Below are 19,918 nucleotides of genomic sequence, written 5' to 3'. Positions count from 1 at the left end.
ATAATATTTACACTTTATTCCCATCATATTTTGACTTTATTCCCATAACATTATGACTTTATTCCCATAATATTAAATTTATTCCCATCACATTATGACTTCATTCCTGTAATATTGACTTTATTCCCATAATATTATGACTTTATTCGCATCATATTTACACTTTATTCCCATCATATTGTGACTTTATTCTCATAATATGACTTTATTCCCATAATATTGATTTTATTCCCATAATATTGTGAATGAATGAAAGATACATCGTGAGATGCACTGGGACACATCATCAGTGATGTTCCTGAGTTCATCGGGCGTTTCGGGTCTTTCAACATCATACGCCCTCACTCAGGTGACCCAGCCTAGGGTTGATCATTCCCCGGCTTGTGTCCCAGTAGCATGGGCCCACAGATCGCTCCTCCTGATCCACAGCCACCTGGAGGCTCTCTCTGCTGCCTCCATGGTGGACTTAATGGCTTTCCATTTTGCAGCCCCGGTGATGCCAAGTAGTATGAAAACCTTGCACAATGAGCGGCCAGCAAAGCCCCTGCACCCTACTTCAATGGGCTCGCATCGTGCCTTCCACCCTGCTCTTAGACATTGCTCAACCAACTCCTGGTACTTTGACCACTTCCACTCGTTTGCCTCCTCTATACGATCCTCCCAGGGAACTGTCAGTTCTAACAGAAGCACCTGCCTTGAAGAGACTGACGCTAGCACGATGTCTGGCCTCAGGGAAGTTGCTGTGATGTGGTCTGGGAACTTGAGCTGCTTATCTAGGTCAACTCGGAGATCCCAGTCCACTGCTGAGGTGAGATAGCCAGCTGGTTTGGGCTGTGGTAGTGGTTGCTCTCCAGCCCTGACAAAGGCAATGTTCCTCTTGCCAAGCTGTTGCTTGTGGCTGATGTTTTTGGCCACGGCCTTGGAGATGGTTTCAGCAACAGTCTTCAGCACCTGGTCGTGCCTCCAACGGTAACGACCCTCCCCGAGGGCTTTTGAGCAGCTGCTGAGGATGTGCTCCAGAGAGCCTTTCCTGGAGCACAGGGCACATGCTGGAAAGTCACCCATGCCCCACAGATGGAGATTGGCTGGGCTGGGCAGGACATCATAAACAGCACGGACCATGAACCCGATGCGCTGGGGTTCTGCCTTCCAGATCTCAGACCAGGTCACCTTCCTCTCCAGCACCCCCTCCCACTTTGTCCATGCTCCCTGCTGCTGCATGCCCACCATCCTGCTGGTCCGTTCCTCCTCGACCCCTGCCCGCACCTCCTTCAGGACTAGCTCTCGTTTGTCCTTTCCATGTACCTTCTCATAGCAAGGTTGAGGAATCGCACCCAGTCCGGATCGACCCATTGCCACCGTGCCCACCAGAGCCCTGTGTCTCAGCCAGGACTCAGCCACCACCAGACCATCTTGAGCCCTCCAGTTCGCACCACGATGCCCGCTGATGCTACTTTAGAGTCCTTGGAGTCGCGATAGAGCAAGGCCTCACTTGTGCGAGAGACCCTGAACTCCTCATCAAGGCTGCTGAAAGGGAGCTGTAGTTTGTTGGTCCTCCCATACAGTGCTACACTGCATAGGCTGCGTGGGAAGCCCATCCATCTACTGAGGTAAGTGCTGATCCTCCTCTCCAGAGTCTCTACAGTCGACAGGGGCACCTCGTACACCAACAGAGGCCAAAGTACCCGGGGTAGGACGCCATGCTGGTAAATCCACGCCTTAAACCTGCCGGGTAAGCCAGACTTGTCAACTGCCGACAGCCACGTCTCAAGCTCCTTGATGGTGATTTGGATTGATGCAGAATCCCTGAGACTACAGTCGAAGATCTTGCCCAGGCTCTTGACTGGTTTCTCGGTGATAGATGGGATTGCCGTGCCATCCACAAAGAAGCAAAACTTGTCTACCACTTTTCCCCTCTTCAACACCATTGCCCTGGATTTTACTTGGTTTGAAGCTCATTCTTGCCCAGGATATGAGCTTTTCCAGGCCCTGGAGTATCCATCTCCCACCAGGCACAGATTCAGTGGTGACGGTGAGATTGTCCATAAAGGCTCTGATGGGTGGTTGCCGAATGCCAGACTTGGACAGAGGACCTCTGCACTTCCTTTCGGCTGCCTTGACCACCATGTTCATGGCCAGGGCAAAAAGGCTAACTGAGATCGTACACCCAGTTATAATGCCCTTTTCGAGCCTGTGCCAGTCAGATGTTGTGCTCCCAGAAGTGACTCTGAGTCTGAAGTTCCCGTAGTAATTCAGAATGAGGTCCTTGATCTTCCTGGGTACATGGTGACGGTCCAGGGTAGTCTCCACAAGCTTGTGGGGTATGGAGCCGAAGGCATTGGCCAGGTCAAGCCAGAGCATGACGAGGTCTCCCTTGCCCTCCCGCGCCTCCCTGATTAGCTGGGTGACTACTCCGGTGTGTTCTAGGCATCCTGACACACCAGGAATACCACCTTTCTGGACAGCGGTATCAATGTAGGCATTCTTGAGGAGAAAGTCTGTCAACCTTCTGGAAAGGATGCTGAAGAAGATCTTCCCCTCAACGCTAAGAAATGAGATGGTTCTGAATTGCTCCAGCTTGGTGGAATTTTCTTCCTTGGGTATCCAGACACCCTCCGCAAGCCTCCACTGATCTGCCACAGCTCCTCTGCGCCAAATCACACGCAGGGTCTTCCAGAGGATTCTAAGGAGTCCAGGGCAGCGCTTGTACACCTTGTACGGTACTCCACTGGGTCCTGGAGCTGATCTGGATCTGGCAGCAACAACCACATCCTGGATTTCCTTCCAGGTGGGCTCACCGGTGTTGAAATCGACAGTGGGAGATGGTATGTCCAATAAGGCACTGAGGGGCCCTAGGTCTTGCTCTCTTTCGGGGTCACTCAAGTTGTTTTTCAGGAAGTAGTCTACCTCCTCCTTGGAGCAGGCTAGATGCCCACTGTGCTTTTGCCCCAAAAGCTGTTTGATGAATCCAAATGGATTAGCTATGAAAGCAGTTCGCTTCCTGGCTCTCTCTCTCCTGCGTCTCCTGTGCCATTCAGCTCTACGCAGGGTAGTGAGTTTCCTCCTGATGATGTTTCGGAGCTCAGCCAGTGGCGGTTTCTCCTCCTCAGATGCTGCCTTGTACTGTCTTGCCAGGGACCGAAGCTCCTGCCGCAGTTGATGGATCTTCTCTGCCCTACGGTTCATGGTGTAGTTGGGTCTGGTGGACTTGCGCTCTTCCACACCAAACCTCTCTGTTCCGTAGGTGACAATGATGGTGGTTATGGTCTGAAGCCGTCTGTCGACATCCCCTTTTGCTGTTGAATCGATGACTCTGGTGATGTCCTCATCGAATTGGTGCCACACTTTGTGTTGGTTAGCTGGAGGCCACTTGATACGAGGCTGCTGAACTACTATGCTGGGAGCAGGAGAGCTTGGCACTTGGAGGTTCTGGGCTCTGTGGGGTGTCTCCCGGCCGGGCTCCTCCGTCGTCTCACCAGGACTGGGTCCTGTGCGCTGTGTTGCACTCTCCTGGGCCAAGCATTTCATTCGGCCTTGATGGATTTTAAGGCCGCGCTCATTCTTGCAAAGCTTGCCACAAATGCACCTTTCGGTTGTCGTCGTCGATAAGCCATTTTCCAAAGTCGTCAACGTTGTGTCCGTCCTGTTAGGGAACTCATCCTCCCCCCCTCTCGGGTTCCCCTGGGGGTATTTCTCAGTAGGACGTTCTGTAGCTTAGTTGGGTTCTCCCTCACGGAAGATGCAAGTTGGGATGCTACCCCTTCCTGCCCCGGTTGCCGTCTTTCCGGGCTGTCAATTGTCTCTCCAGTCGTCACCAGCCTGTTCCTGGTTGTCTCCCAGCCTGTTCCTGGGTGTCACTGGCTGTGCCAGTTTGAAATGAATGAAAGATACATTGTGAGATGCACTGGGACACATCATCAGTGATGTGACTTTATTCCCATCATATTATGACTTTATTCCCATATTTTCACTTTTTCCCATCATATTATGACTTTATTCCCATCATATTATGACTTTATTCCCATAATATTTTCACTTTATTCCCATAACATTATGACTTTATTCCCATCATATTATGACTTCATTCCCATCATATTTACACTTTATTGCCATCATATTATGACTTCATTACCATAATATTGACTTTATTCCCATCATATGATGACTTCATTCCCATATTATTATGACATTATTCCCATATTTAAACTTTATTCCCATAACATTATTCAAGATTCAAGAGAGTTTTATTGTCATGTGCATGGTAAAACAGCAGTTATACTATGCAATGAAAATCTTATTCTGTTCATTCTCCCAAAAAAAGAAAGAAAACACAAGAAAGAATAAGAACATAAGAAACATAAACACCAATAAATTAAGCAACAACAGAAGAGACATTAATACAAGTAAATAATGACTTTATTCCCATATTATGACATTATTGCCATCATATTATGACTTTATTCCCATAATATTTACACTTTATTCCCATCATATTATGACTTTATTCCCATAATATTTTCACTTTATTCCCATCATATTGACTTTATTCCCGTAATATTGACTTTATTCCCATCATGACTTCATTCCCATCATATTTACACTTTATTGCCATCATATGACTTCATTCCCGTAATATTGACTTTATTCCCATCATATTATGACTTCATTCCCATATTATTATGACATTATTCCCATATTTACACTTTATTCCCATCATATTTTAACTTTATTCCCATAACATTATGACTTTATTCCCATCATATTATGACTTCATTCCCATATTATGACTTTATTCCCATAATATGATGACTTTATTCCCATCATATTATGACTTGCTTCCCAAAGAGCCTCAGCAGCATAGCCTTCTATGGCCGGAACACCAAGCTGCAGCTTCCGTTTAGCAGCCTTGTGGAGGAGTTCAAGGTCACCAGAGCCAGAGAGGTCCTGCTCTACCGAGACTCCTCTGACACTAAGGTCTCTTCAGCGGGAGTGGAGGTCCGAACAGGAAGGAAATGGCGTGCCCAGGAAGCGGTCACCCGAGCCGAGGCGAGTCTGCAGCACAACATCCTGGTGGGCGCGGTGGCATCCGGGCGGGCTGGGCTCGGGAGCATTCCAACACCTTCCTACGCCAAAGCCAGGGGGAAGGAGAGGCGAGATCGCATTCAGGGGGAGGTGCCGGCATAAGAGGAAGTTCGCCTCAGCAGGATGGTGGGCATGGGCAAACAGGGGGCCTGGACCAAGTGGGAACAGACTGCTGACCGGAAGATCACTTGGGCAGATATGTGGAAATCGGATCCATTCCGTATCAAGTTCTTGGTTCAGTCAGTTTATGACGTCCTCCCGAGCCCGTCCAATCTCTTTACCTGGGGCCTGGCAGACTCACCTACCTGTCAGCTCTGCAAGAAGAGGGGTTCGATGGAACACTTTCTGAGCTGCTGCTCCAAGGCCTTGGCAGATGGACAATACCGCTGGCGCCACCACAAGGTCCTGCAAGCAGTGGCAGATACCATCTGCACCGCCATCAGCTCAAGCAAGGCACAAAATCCCACAAAGCACTCCATCGCTTTTGTTCGTGCTGGTGAGAAGCCTCAGCCCCGTCCAAGGGCGCAGGGAGGGCTTCTCTCTACAGCAAGAGACTGGCAGCTCCTGGTCGACCTAGGACGGCAGCTTAAGTTCCCGGACATCATTACCCAGACCACACTCAGGCCAGACGTTGTCCTGATGTCTGGGGCTACCAAGCAGGTAGTGATCTTGGAGTTGACAGTCCCTTGGGAAGACAGGATGGAAGAGGCACAAGAGAGGAAGAGAGCCAAGTATGCATCTGTGGTGGAGGAATGTAGGAGGCAGGGATGGAAGGCCCGCTGCGAGCCTGTGGAAGTAGGCTGCAGGGGCTTTGCAGGGCAATCCCTGTATCGGGTCCTGGGTCTCTTTGGGATCTGTGGGAAGCAGAAACAAAGAGCCATCAAGAACATCTTGGAAGCTGCTGAGAAAGCTTCCAGGTGGCTCTGGATAAAAAGGGGTGAGGAGTGGCAGAGTTTTGCTACCTAGACACGAGTCGGGGGCTGATCATCCCCGGCTGGGTCGCCTGGAAGAGGGTGTCTGGACCTAAGACCCGAAACACCCGATGACGCCAGGTCCGTTCACTGATGATGTGTTGCACCTCAAGGTGTATTATATCACACTTTATTCCCATCACATTGTGACTTTATTCCCATCATATTATGACTTTATTCCCATCATATTGTACCTTTCCCCCAACTTAATTTTCCCAAAAATGACAGCTTTATTTTGCTTGGCTTGTTTTTCATAATATTATGACGTTAAAAATGACTCTGTATCGCTGTGCCTCCACGTCTCCGTGCTCGTCCTTGTTTGCGTTGTACGCGTCTGCAACACGCAACACAGAAGGTTTCCATATCATATTTCAAATTTATGCTACGAAAAACATTTTTTCCTCGTAATAGTATGACTTTACTTGTTGGATTCCAACTTTATTTTCTTCATCTTTTGACCTGATTCTTGTAGAACTACTGCTGATTTTTCTATTTTTGTTGGTGTTCCAGTTTTCTTGTTAAATTATATTTGTAGAATATGCTGCTGCGGGCAAATGGAAAAACAGCTGCAGGCCACAAATGCTGCTATTTGGTGCTGCTTTTCATTGAAGCAAAACAACCTTGCCAAAAGGGCACCAAGCACACAAGACATGGCCTGCGTGGTCTGATGCTTTTTCTATGAAGGGTCAGCTGCCAGCCCTGTTTCTATCATGTCAGCACAACATCAGTGACCGTTCTAACCTTCCACAGCAAGCTGAAGGACTCCATTGACAAGGAGGACACCAAACGCGAGCTGCTGGGCTTACAGAACAACTTGGCCGACTCGCTGTGCATCCGCTGCCTGCAGCCCTTCAAGTTCCTGGTCAACAGCAAGCGCCAGTGCCTGGACTGCCGCATGTTCACCTGCAAGTCCTGCAGCCGCTACAACAAGAAGGAGCACGGCTGGGTGTGCGACAACTGCCGCATGACCAGGTCAGCCACGCCCACCTTCACAGCACAGGCTTCAGCCGCGTCACGTGCTCGTGTTCCTGCAGGGTCCTGAAGATCGGCACCCTGGGGTGGTACCATGACAACGTCCGCAATCGATTTAAGCGCTTTGGCAGCGCCAAGGTGATGAGGTCACTGTACAAGAGGCTGAACGGAGAAGGTGCCTGTCTTCACATGACATAACACCCCTATAGTCACCTTTACACTCTTATTACCCAATATAGTAGACATAAGAAAAAAATAATACATATTAGGCATTAGAAACCTGTTTACCACCTTCTAAATACACTTTTTAACATCATTAGAGCCCTCCAGAGATGAAATAACACCCTATAGGGGTGTTACTTCACCTTTTATTTTCACCTTCACACTCCTTATTAGAGTAGACATAATAGAAAATAAGACTGAATTAAAAGATAACAGACACATGCATGTAGTTCCTGGGGCGGTGCATTCATATAAGCCATATGTGAATGTGTCTTATGAATGCCTTATGTTTGTAGCTTCATTCAGGCCGAATAAGAATACATGAAATGTGCTGATGTATGCATACATGTGACATTGTGAAATTTGAACTGCAATGAGGTGAGGGATTAGGATGTGTGTGTGTATATAAATACATATATCATGTATTCTGTGTAAATGTCACATGCTAATAAAGTATTCTCACATCAGGTGGGCGTGATGACGACACTCAGAGCATGCCGGATGTCCGCAGCCGTGAGTAAAACATTCTGGTGATATTATGGGAAACACAGCTAAATGAAGCTGACAGCGTTCAAAAATGATCTTGCTGAAAAAGTAATATTGCTTGAGAAGGTATTTCTATTTGACTTGGAATATTTGGAAAGTAATTCATACGATAATAAATACATCTGTGTAGGCTCTCAGTTGTACAGGAGTTGTACAGATGACATCTCAAGAAGCCTTTCCCTCGATGGACTTCTGTGAAGAAGGTGTCGGACGTTTCGCTCCTCATCCGAAGAGCTTCGTCAGCGAACTAACAAGTGCTGGTAGCCTAGGCCTTAAATACAGTAAGAGTGGGCAGAATTGGTGTGCCAACACCCTCCTATTGGTTCCTTACAGTAAGCCTGGGCGGAGTAGTGGAATAATCCACTCCTGCTATTAGCACCTCTGATAAAAAGTTTGTGTCGCTCCCTGAGTTGGGTATGAACGACTCTGATACTGGCTCGTTAGCATCTATTGTTCTGGCTCGGCCCTGGCTCCACCGCATTTGCAAGACTAAGAGCTGTGGGTTTTGGTCTCAGTAACCTGCTGAACACAGGGTCCTAATTAAACCTCAAACCACCATTCCGATTCAATGATGGGTTCTGTTGTTTGACAAAAATAGCTTCCTTTACTCCTCTTTCAAACCATCTGTTTTCTTTGGCCAAAATCTTTACCTCGCTGTCCTGCAAAGAGTGATTGGTTGCTTTAAGGTGTAGATGTACTGCTGATTGAGGACCACGAGAATTGTCCCTGCGATGTTGATAAAGCCTTTTTTGGAGCATTTGCTTAGTTTCCCCAATGTAGTGCTCTTTGCATTCCTCATCTTTACAGTGGATGGAATAGACCACATTGCTCTGTTTTTGGTTTGGAGCCTTGTCTTTAGGATGCACTCATTTTTGTCTCAGGGTATTTACTGGTTTGAAATAGGTAGGAATTTTGTGTTGCCATAAGATCCTCTGGAGTTTTTCTGAGACCCCCGCTACATAAGGGACTACCATCCTCTCCTTTTTGCTTCTGTGGGCTTTTGCGTTTCTTTCCCTACGCTCTTTGACATCAAAAGAAGAGCGTAGGGAAAGAAACCCAAAAGCCCACAGAAGCAAAAAGGAGAGGAAAACAGAGCAATGTGGTCTATTCCATCCACTGTAAAGATGAGGAATGCAAAGAGCACTACATTGGGGAAACTAAGCAAGTGCGCCAAAAAAGGGTTTATCAACATCGCATGGACAATTCTAGTGGTCCTCAATCAGCAGTACATCTACACCTTAAAAGCAACCAATCACTCTTTTGAGGACAGCCAGGTAAAGATTTTGGCCAAAGAAAACAGATGGTTTGAAAGAGGAGTAAAGTAAGCTATTTTTGTCAAACAACAGAACCCATCATTGAATCGGAATGGTGGTTTGAGGTTTAATTTGGACCCTGTGTTCAGCAGGTTACCGAGAACAAAACCCACAGCTCTTAGTCATGCAAATGAGGTGGAGCCAGAACAATAGATGCTAACGAGCCAGTATCAGAGTCGTTCATACCCATCTCAGGGAGCGACACTTCCCTTTTATCGGAGGTGTTAATAGCAGGATAGGATTATACCACTACTCCGCCCAGGCTTAGTGTAAGGAACCAATAGGAGGAGGGTGTTGGCACACCAATTCCGCCCACTCTTACTGTATTTAAGGCCTAGGCTACCAGCACTTGTTAGTTCGCTGACGAAGCTCTTCGGATGAGGAACAAAACATCTGACACCTTCTTCGAGAAGTACCGATGACGTCTCAAGAAGCCTTTCCCTCGATAATAAATACAATCAAATTATCATAAATCAAAAATATATTTTTAAAAAGGTGCATTTTTACAAGAATAAACATATTATGAGGAATATAATTTTTAGTAGCATAGAGGGGAAGTATTAATGCATAATACAAGTCAATTTTGGAAAATTAGGCGACGAAGAATAAAGTCCAAAGTTTGAGAATAAAGTCATAATTACCAGAACAATTCCAAGAATACAGTTGAAATAGTGTGTGTGTGTGTGTGTGTTTGTAGGGCGGGCGGCAAGAATGGAAAAAAAAAAACAGCAATTTTCCGAGAATTAAGTCAAAATATTCAGAGAACAAAAGCCTACATTTTATGGGAATAAACTTGTGTATTATGAGGAAAAATAATCATGTGATTTTAGTGGCACAGACTTTCAGGAACATTCAAGAAATATGCTTTTTTAAAGTAATTGTTGGAAAATTAGGCAGAAAAAGTTCTGTGATGAGAATATCAAAATCATAAGTCATAATTACAAGAAAACATGAGAAAATATACAAGAAGAAAGTTGAAATAGTTGGAAAATAAAGCAGAACAGCTGCAATTTTAGGAGAACAAAGTCCAAATATTAGGAGAAAAAAAAGTTGTATTCTCACGGGAAAAAATGCAATTAGATGAGAATACATTTGTAATATTATGAAGTAAATTATAATGTCTTAGTAGTTTAAGCTTGAAATGAAAGGAAAATGATATTTAGTAATTATGAGAAACTTAAACAATATATAACAGTGTTTTTTGGGAAGATTAAGTTGAGGGGAAAGTTAACGCTTCAGGAATAAAGTGTAAATATTACAGTAATAGCCATCATATTACAATAAGAAAATTCACAAGAAAGGTGAAATAGTTGGGGGAAAAAACCCAACCCAGCAGAAATGGAAATAACAGCTGTAATTTAGCTCAAATGTTTGACAGGTGCCACGGAATAGGCAGGAGGCACCCCCATCCAGCCCACTCCACCCGTGTGTGCGATGAGGTGGGGTCCGTGGGGTCCGTGCGTGTGTATGTAGGTGGTAGGGATAAATGGATAGCTAACGAGGACATTAAAACCGGGGGATGGCAGAGGCCTGGTGGGCGCAACATATACAGTAGATGCAGTAATCCACACTCCCCACCAAAAGGAGCCACTACAAGGAGGCTGAAGAGTCGCATGCGGGTTGCCTCCCCCTGAGCCGGGCTGATATGGAAACCTTCTGTGTTGCAGACGTGTACAATGCAAACGAGGACGAGCACGGAGACGTGGAGGCGCAGCGATACAAATCGGTGCCTGCAAACATGAACATGTCAGCCTTGAAGAAGCCGCCGTATTTGATTGGATGCCGTTTGTCTTTCAGATGCGTAAAAATAAACGCCTGCTGTCCGTTCATCCCTTTGACTTTGACTCGGAGGACTACTTCCTGTATTCACGACGGCCGTCCGTGCAGGTAAAGCACAACACACTGTAGCTGTCGGTGACGGAGACGTACAGTAGCACTGTGCAGGGAAGACTTGCACACCTGAGTGTGTGTCTCACGCCTCAGCAGATTCAGGAGGACGCAGGGTACGACTGGAGCCTTCAGCGAATGCATCGCAGGAAGAGTCTGGACCGCTACGCACTGAGAAACGGTGAAAACCAGCACACGCCTGCGTGATGGCAGCAACGCTGCGCCCGCCTTCAGGTAACCCTGGGGGTTTTCTTTCCCCTCCAGATGATTACGGTGACAGTCGCATGGTTGGGACTCGTTCTCTGTCCAAGATCAACTCGGTGGCACGTCAGCAGTACATGGACACGTCAGATGAGGAGGAGTGCGCCAGGCTTCCACCCCTTTACCCGCCCCCGTCCTACCGGCGCCGCAACAGCCGCGCCTCCTCTCAGGAGAACCTGGGTCTAACCCCGCCAGTGAGACAATCTGCTGCTATACTATCTATTCTCCATATATGGTGTACTGTACACACGTACACATACCGTACATAGTGTAAATGTAACCCCCTGAAAAGGGGAATTATTGAATCAGGACAAACAGACACAATCTTTCCTCAAGCCACGTTTGTAATGACTGAAAACTGACTTCCACACATTTTACATACATTAGCAGCTTCAACATAGTGACAGTATTTGTGAAAAATGTTTCAACAACACATAGCAACTGGCAAAATATTCCTATTCTACTAATATACTATAAAACTTACTTATTTCTAATGATAGCACACACACACAGATACTCCAGCAAATACACACATTAACAAGGAGACTACAATGTTCCTCTTCACAGTATTACATCATAAATATGGCGGTTCTCTGAACATTAGCTTCAGCTCGTTCGGCAGTGCCGTTAGCTTTAGCATTAGCTCGTTTAGACCTCGTTAACTTGAAATACACGCATACACATTCCATAACACGTTTAAACATTCAATGACACATTCATAAGCATAAACTACTTCTTTGGAAGAACAAATACCTGAAAAGGGGAATTATTGAACCAGGACAAATGGACACGATCTTTCCTCAAGCCACGTTTGTAATGACTGAGGAGGAAGTGAGGTGTTCTTAGTATGACCCAAAAGCGCTAAGCGCCCCCTGCTGGAGCCCTCCAGTACTACAATAACTCTTGCTTTTTCTGTTACAATAACATTAAGCCAAAAACATTTTACTGTACTCTTACTGCTGTCACTAACAACATTTTAAGCATGAAATAGGTACCATATGACAATACAGTACCATATGACGTATCCACATAGTGCTTATTATTCAATCTGTCACGGGCGGCGTGTAGCCGGTGGGAGGATCCCAGAATGCAGAGAGACAAGTAGTCCGTGTACAAAAATGTATTAACAAAAGAGTAAGTTACAAAAGGTACAAGAAATTCACAAGGCAAAAATACGACAAAAACTCCGGGCTTAGCCATGGGAAAAAACCTAACACAAAAACTAGAAAAGGAAAGTGCTGCACACACGGTAGCAGGAAAAATACAAAAGTGCTAACAAAAAATCACTACTGCAAGAACTAGTAGGCAAGAACTAAGTACTAACAAAAAAACACGCAGGTGGCAAGAACAATACTTACAACTAGGCGAAGTGCAAGGTGAGCAAGGAGTACAAGGTAACATGGGTAGACAGAAGACAAACTGGCAAAGCACAAACAACACAGCAGGTAATAAATAGTCCCAGCCTGCAAACCACAGGTGTGCTTGAGCTCCTCCCTTGGGTTGATAGATGTGCTGCAAAGAGAGAACACCAGAGGGAGCAATCTACATCCAATTTATATCCCATAATATTCAGACTTTATTCCCATAATATTAGGACTGTATTAGAAACATAGGAAGATGATATTTTCTCCATGGAAACGTGACATGATGTTCCTTGTGTCTGTTTGCAGATCAACGAGTTGAGCAAACGCATGTCCGCCATCGAGAGCCTGCTGAGTCGCTTGGAGGAGAAGATGACGCCAGACAAGGTGAGGCAGGAAGTTTCAGAGTAAAAGCTGAGATGGCTAGTTTGATGTGAACACGGCGGCGTTGGCAGGCGTCTGGACCATCAGCCAACGAGGAGGAGAAGCTCAGGAAGAAGCTGAGCGAGCTGGCCGGGCATCTGAGCAGCAAACACCTGTCATCAGATGACGAGACTGACAAGAAGAAAAGCTTTGGCGGCGGAAAAGGGGCGGCTATGAAGGATCTCAGCTCGTCCAGCGAGGACATCCCAAGTGAAGCACAGAAGGTAAAACAGGAAGCTGCATGTTCCCTCAAAAGGAAGCCATCAGCACAAATGTTGATGTGTATGCAGAAATGTACACAAATACACTATAATACACACACTACAATACACACAAACACACTACAATACACGTACACTATAATACACACACTATAATACAAACACTACAATACACACTACAATACACGTACACTATAATACACACACACTACAATACACACACACACTACAATACACACACACTACAATACACACACTACAATACACATACACTACAATGCACACACACACACTACAATACACATACACTATAATACACACACTACAATAGACACACTACAATACACACACACACTACAATACACACACACACTGCAATACACATACACTATAATACACACACTACAATACACACACACTACAATACGCACACTATAATACACACACACACTACAATACACACATACACTACAATACACACACACTACAATACACACACTATAATACACACTACAATACACGTACACTACAATACACACACTACAATACACATACACTATAATACACACACTACAATACTCACACACTACAATACACACACTACAATACACACACACTGCAATACACATACCCTATAATACACACACTACAATACTCACACACACACATTACAATACACACACTACAATACACACACACACTGCAATACACACACTACAATACACATACACTACAATGCACACACACTACAATACACACACTACAATACACACACACACTACAATACACACACACACTACAATACACACACACTCTGCAATACACATACACTATAATACACACACTACAATACACACACACACTACAATACACACACACACTACAATACACACACTACAATACAAACACACACTACAATACACACACACACTGCAATATACACTATAATACACACTACAATACACACAATACAATACAAACACTATAATATACACTAGAATACACACAATACAATACACACACTACAATACACATTCAAGATTCAAGATTGAAGAGTTTTATTGTCATATGCATAGTAAAACAGCAGTTCTACTATGCAATGAAAATCTTATTCTGTTCATTCTCCCAAGAAAAGAAAGAAAACACAAGAAAGAATAAGAACATAAGAAACATAAATACCAATAAATTAAGCAACAACAACAGAAGAGACATTAATACAGATAAATAATGCAAATAAATGAATAAGAATAAATAAAAGTGCTGTGAGTGTGTGCGTGTGTTGCGTGCGGCGTGTGTGAGTGCTTCGTTGAGAAGCCTGATGGCCTGTGGGTAAAAGCTGTTTGCCAGCCTTGTGGTCCTGGACTTCAAACTCCTGTAGCGTCTGCCTGACGGTAGGAGTGTGAAGAATGAGTGTTGTGGATGTGTGCTGTCCTTGATGAGGTTGTGTGTTCTTCGTAGGACTCTAGTTTTATAAATGTCTTGCAGTGAGGGGAGGGCTGCCCCAACAATGTTCTGTGAGGTCTTGATCACCCGCTGGAGTGCCTTCCTATCACGTGTTGTACAGTTACCGTACCAAACAGTGATGGAGGCGGTAAGGACACTTTCCATAGTGCATCTGTAGAAGCAACTCAAGATTGTGGTGGACGTGCCAAATTTCCTCAGTCTTCTCAGGAAGTACAGTCTCCTTTGGGACTTCTTCAGAATTTGTTGGGTGTTGTGAGACCAGGTGAGGTCCTCGCTGATGTGTGTGCCAAGGAACTTGAAGGTTTTCACCCTCTCCACCTCAGTCTCATCAATAAACAGGGGTCTATGCGGCTCCTTTTCCCTTGTTCTTGGGTCGATGATCATCTCTTTAGTCTTATCTGTATTGAGAAGGAGATTGTTATCACGACACCAAGCTATGAGGTCCGCCACCTCTCTTCTGTATGATGTTTCAACACCACCAGTGATAAGGCCGATGACAGTCATCCGCAAATTTAATGATGCTGGTGTTGTTCTGGGAGGCCACGCAATCGTGGGTGAAGAGCGTGTAGAGAAGTGGACTCAGCACACACCCCTGTGGGGTCCCAGTGCTCACAATTCTTGAGCTGGATGTGCGATTGTGGACTCTGACTGACTAGGGCCTGCCTGTTAGAAAGTTACACCCAGTTACAGAGGGAGGGTGACAGGCCAAGTGTGAGGAGCTTATTTGTGAGTTTGTGGGGGCTGACTGTATTAAAAGCAGAGCTATAGTCTATAAATAGCATTCTGACATATGTGTCCTGGCCCTGTAGGTGAGGAAGGGCTGTGTGGATGGCAGTGTTGACTGCATCATCCATGGACCGGTTCTGGCGATATGCAAACTGTAGAGGGTCCACAGTGGCCCGGATGCTCTTTTTGATGTGGGTCATGACTATTCTTTCAAAGCACTTCATTACAATAGGAGTGAGTGCTATAGGGCGATAGTCATTCAAGCAGGTCACGTTGCTCTTCTTGGGTACGGGCACTATGGTGGTGGACTTAAAGCAGGTCAGTACAGATGCTTGTGCAAGCGACAGGTTAAATATGTCAGCAAGCACATCAGCTAGCTCTGATGAGCAAACCGGAAGTGCACGTCCTGAGATGTTGTCTGGGCCTGCTGCTTTTCGTGGGTTTGTTTTGTTCAGAACCCTGGGCACATCAGCTCATGTCACCATGAGAGGTGAGTCCTGTGTGCTCCCCAAGCCCAGCCACCCTCTCTGCTCATCAGGATTTTGGGTGTCAAAGCGGGCATAGAACTCGTTCAGCTCATCTGGAAGTGTGGTTTGGGTGTACGTGGCTACGCTACTTCGCTGTCGATAGTCTGTGATGTGCTGGAGCCCCGCCCACATACGCCGAGGGTCTGAGGTGGAAGAGTAGCCCTCCAGCTTCTGTCTGTACTGCCTTTTGGCCTCTTGTATGGACCTCCTCAGGTCATATCTGGCCTTTTTGTAGTCCTCAGCGGTGCCCATGACAAATGCAATCGAACGAGCACGTAGCTTAGCCCTTACATCACAGTTCATCCACTGTTTTTGGTTAGGGTATTTTCTGTAATACTTGGTGGTGGTAACAGTCTCTATGCATGTGCTAATGTAACCAGCAACAGCAGAAGCATATTCATCCAAATCAACAGTACAATCTTCCCTCCCCACGGCAGTTTTAAACACATCCCAGTTTGTGCAACCAAAGCAGTCCTGAAGTATTTGATCAGTTTCTTCATTCCACACTTTAACTGCTGTACTTACAGGGGGAGCTTGTTTGAGAAGTTGTCTGTACATATGTTGGATAAAGGAATATAGAGATGTGGTCGGCCTTTCCAAAGTGGGGTCTTGGAACAGCCTTCAAAGCACCTGTCATGTTGCATACACTACAATACACACACTATAATACACACTCTGTCACGACTGGCTGTAAGCCAAGTGTTGGAACCCAAAATGCAGAAGGAAACTGCGCTGGTGAAAAAACAATATCCGTTTATTACGGTAGGTAATAAGTTACAAAAATACAAAAACACAACTAAGAAGCTCAGGGCTAAGGCCAAAAAGTCCAACAAAAAACACTGCTAGGCAGGAAGAAAAGACACGCACGATAACTAAGGAAGCTGTAGCAAAAACGGCATACAGAGCAGGAAAATACACAATACTAGGAATCTCAATGGAACAAGGCAAATAATAATAACGACCAGTTGGGAGCCAGGGAAGGAAGGTGCAGGAAGCAGGGTTGGCAAAGGAATAACTGGCAACTGGTTGTGGTCTGGCAGCAGCTGATAAAGGCCCAGGTAATTGGTCACAGGTGATTCGCATGAGCAATTAGGGTAAGCAATGCACTGCAACAGAAAACAGACAGGCGGCAGAAAAGCGACAACACTGAATGTGACAGTACTCCCCCCCCCCCCTCACAAGTCACCCCTTGGCGGCATACCTGGTTTGTCCGGATGGAGAGAGTGGAAGTCGCTTATGAGTGTTGGGTCAAGGATACAGGAGCGGGAGACCCACGATCGCTCCTCAGGTCCGTATCCCTCCCAGTCGACCAGGTATTGCACCCCCCCCCACCCCTCTTTCGAGTCTAGAATGGCCTTCACCGTGTAAGCTGGCAGGCCATCGATCATCCGCGGAGGAGGCGGAGACTCAGCAGGAGGACACAGTGGACTGGTGGATACAGGTTTGAGGCGAGAGACATGAAAAACAGGATGGATCTTGAGGGCAGCGGGGAGCTTGAGCTTGACAGCGGAAGGGCTGATGACGGTCTGGATGGTGTATGGTCCTACGAATCTGGGTGCCATCTTTCTATTGGTGTTAGCCAATGGTAAGTCCTTGGAGGACAACCAGACCTCCTGGCCCTGTTGATAGTTCGGGGCCGGGGTCCTGTGTCGGTCCGCTAATCTGCGGTTGCGGGCCGCAGTGCGTGAGAGTGCAGCTCTCGTCTCACGCCAAATCCGGTGGGCCCGGCGGTTGTATTGGTGGACCGACGGTACTGCTGCTTCTCTTTCCTGGGCTGGAAATAATGGCGGCTGGTATCCAAACGCGGCCTTGAAAGGGGACATGCCAGTGGCTGAGCAGATCAGAGAGTTATGGGCGTATTCGACCCAGGGGAGGTGGGCGGACCATGCGGATGGGTGGCGATGGCATACACATCTCAAAGCGGCCTCCAGGTCCTGATTGGCCCGCTCAGTCTGGCCATTGGTCTGAGGGTGGTAACCAGAAGACAGGCTCACGGAAGCCCCCAGTGTCCTGCAGAAGGATCTCCAGACCTTGGACGCGAAATGGGGCCCCTGGTCAGATACAAGGTTGGTAGGGATGCCGTGAAGGCGAAAGACGTGCTTGACCAGCAACCGAGCCGTTTCCATGGAGGAAGGCAGCCTGGAGAGAGCAATGAAGTGTGCCATCTTGGAAAATCTGTCAACCACATTAAGTATCACCGTATGTCCTCGAGAAGCCGGCAACCCCGTGATGAAATCGAGCGCGATGTGGGACCATGGACGGGAGGGAACAGGAAGTGGTTGCAGAAGTCCCGCTGGAGGTTTATGAGATGACTTGCTACGGGCGCAGACTGAGCAGGCAGCGACGAAAGCCTTGACGTTAGAAGTCAGGGATGGCCACCAGTATCTCTGTCCTAAAATAAACTTGGTGCGGCCAACCCCTGGATGACATGCCACTTTCGAGTCGTGCCCCCACTGCAGGACCTCGGACCTAAGGAAATCAGGCACAAACAACTTGTCCTCCGGGCACCCGACAGGGGGCGTGGTCCCAGTGTTGGCTTCCGAGACCTTCCTCTCCACCTCCCACTGGAGAGATCCAAGTACCCGGGCCACCGGCACAATGGTATCCGGAGTCGTGTCAACCTCCGCCGGGCCGTAGACCCTGGATAGTGCGTCAGGCTTCACGTTGCGGGGCCCCGGCCTGTAGGTGATGGTGAAATCAAATCTTGTTAAAAACAGTGCCTAGCGGGCTTGGCGAGAGTTGATTCTGTGAGCAGATCTTATGTAGGCTAAGTTCTTATGGTCGGTGAGTACGATGAAAGGTGTGGCTGCGCCCTCCAGCCAGTGTCTCCACTCCCTCAGCGCAAGAACAATGGCCAGCAGCTCTCTGTTCCCCACATCGTAGTTCCCTTCTGCTTTGGTGAGGCGACGCGAGAAGAATGCACATGGGTGGAGCTTCTGGTCGACCGGGGACTTCTGGGAAAGGACCGCTCCCACTCCTGTATCCGAGGCGTCAACCTCGACAAAAAATTGAGCAGATGGGTCAGGGTGAGAAAGAACGGGAGCAGAGGTAAACAATTGCTTAAGCTTAGTAAAGGCTCTTTCCACCTCAGGGGACCAAATAAATCTTTGATTAATGGATGTTAGCCTCGTCAGAGGTTCCGCTATGGAACTAAAGTTCCGAATAAACCTTCTGTAAAAATTAGCGAAGCCAAGGAACTTCTGTAAAGGCTTTCTTGCTGTGGGAGCTGGCCACTCGACCACCGCCTGAATCTTGGCGGGGTCGGCCCTAAGTTTGCCACACTCCACAATATATCCTAGGAATGAAACAGAACTAGTATGAAAGTCGCACTTTTCCGCCTTGACGTAAAGTCTATTTTCCAGAAGGCGTTGGAGTATCTGGCGGACTTGCTGAATATGTTCCTGTAGGTTATGGGAAAAAATTAAAATGTCAAGGTAGACAAAACAATGCTTATTAATAAAGTTGCTAAGTACATCATTAATTAAATTCTGGAATACGGCAGGTGCATTAGTTAAACCAAATGGCATGACCAAGTCCTCGAAGTGTCCCATGGGAGTGTTGAAAGCAGTTTTCCACTCATCCCCATCCTTAATACGAACCAGATGATATGCGCTCCTAAGATCTAACTTGGTAAAAAATTTAGCGTTATGTAACGAGGCAAAAACTGAATCCATGAGAGGCAATGGATAGCTGTTACAAATGGTAATCTCGTTGAGACCGCGGTAGTCGATACAAGGCCGGAGAGATTTGTCCTTTTTCTCGACAAAGAAAAAAACGGCTCCCAGTGGAGACGAGGAGGGTCTAATAAGTCCTGCTGCTAGGGAAGAGGAAATATATTCTTGAAGTGCTGAGAACTCTGGTCCGGAAATATTATAAAGTCGCGAATTAGGGAGCGCAGCGTTGGGTACTAGATTGATCGAACAATCGTAGGGGCGGTGCGGG

General features: G+C 46.6%; 1 protein-coding gene across 6 annotated transcripts in view; it reads left to right on the top strand.

Moving 5' to 3' along the window:
• The window catches only part of mlpha (melanophilin a), a 35,602-nt gene that overhangs the window by 2,265 nt on the left and 13,419 nt on the right, over positions 1-19,918 (top strand). For 5 of the 6 annotated variants that reach the window (XM_054798494.1, XM_054798486.1, XM_054798518.1 and 2 more), the window contains 9 exons: positions 6,804-7,025; positions 7,088-7,200; positions 7,716-7,760; positions 10,774-10,832; positions 10,904-10,993; positions 11,090-11,174; positions 11,258-11,448; positions 12,925-13,002; positions 13,071-13,262. In XM_054798494.1, the coding sequence (XP_054654469.1) occupies positions 6,804-7,025; positions 7,088-7,200; positions 7,716-7,760; positions 10,774-10,832; positions 10,904-10,993; positions 11,090-11,174; positions 11,258-11,448; positions 12,925-13,002; positions 13,071-13,262 (1,075 nt within the window). The remainder of the gene's footprint in view (positions 1-6,803; positions 7,026-7,087; positions 7,201-7,715; positions 7,761-10,773; positions 10,833-10,903; positions 10,994-11,089; positions 11,175-11,257; positions 11,449-12,924; positions 13,003-13,070; positions 13,263-19,918) is intronic. The other variant, XM_054798476.1, reaches the window with a different exon arrangement.

Source organism: Dunckerocampus dactyliophorus, chromosome 1, assembly GCF_027744805.1.
Source record: "Dunckerocampus dactyliophorus isolate RoL2022-P2 chromosome 1, RoL_Ddac_1.1, whole genome shotgun sequence".
Lineage (NCBI taxonomy): Eukaryota > Metazoa > Chordata > Actinopteri > Syngnathiformes > Syngnathidae > Dunckerocampus > Dunckerocampus dactyliophorus.
The sequence above is the reverse complement of the archived record's forward strand: the minus strand, read 5'-3'. Positions and strand labels throughout refer to the sequence as shown.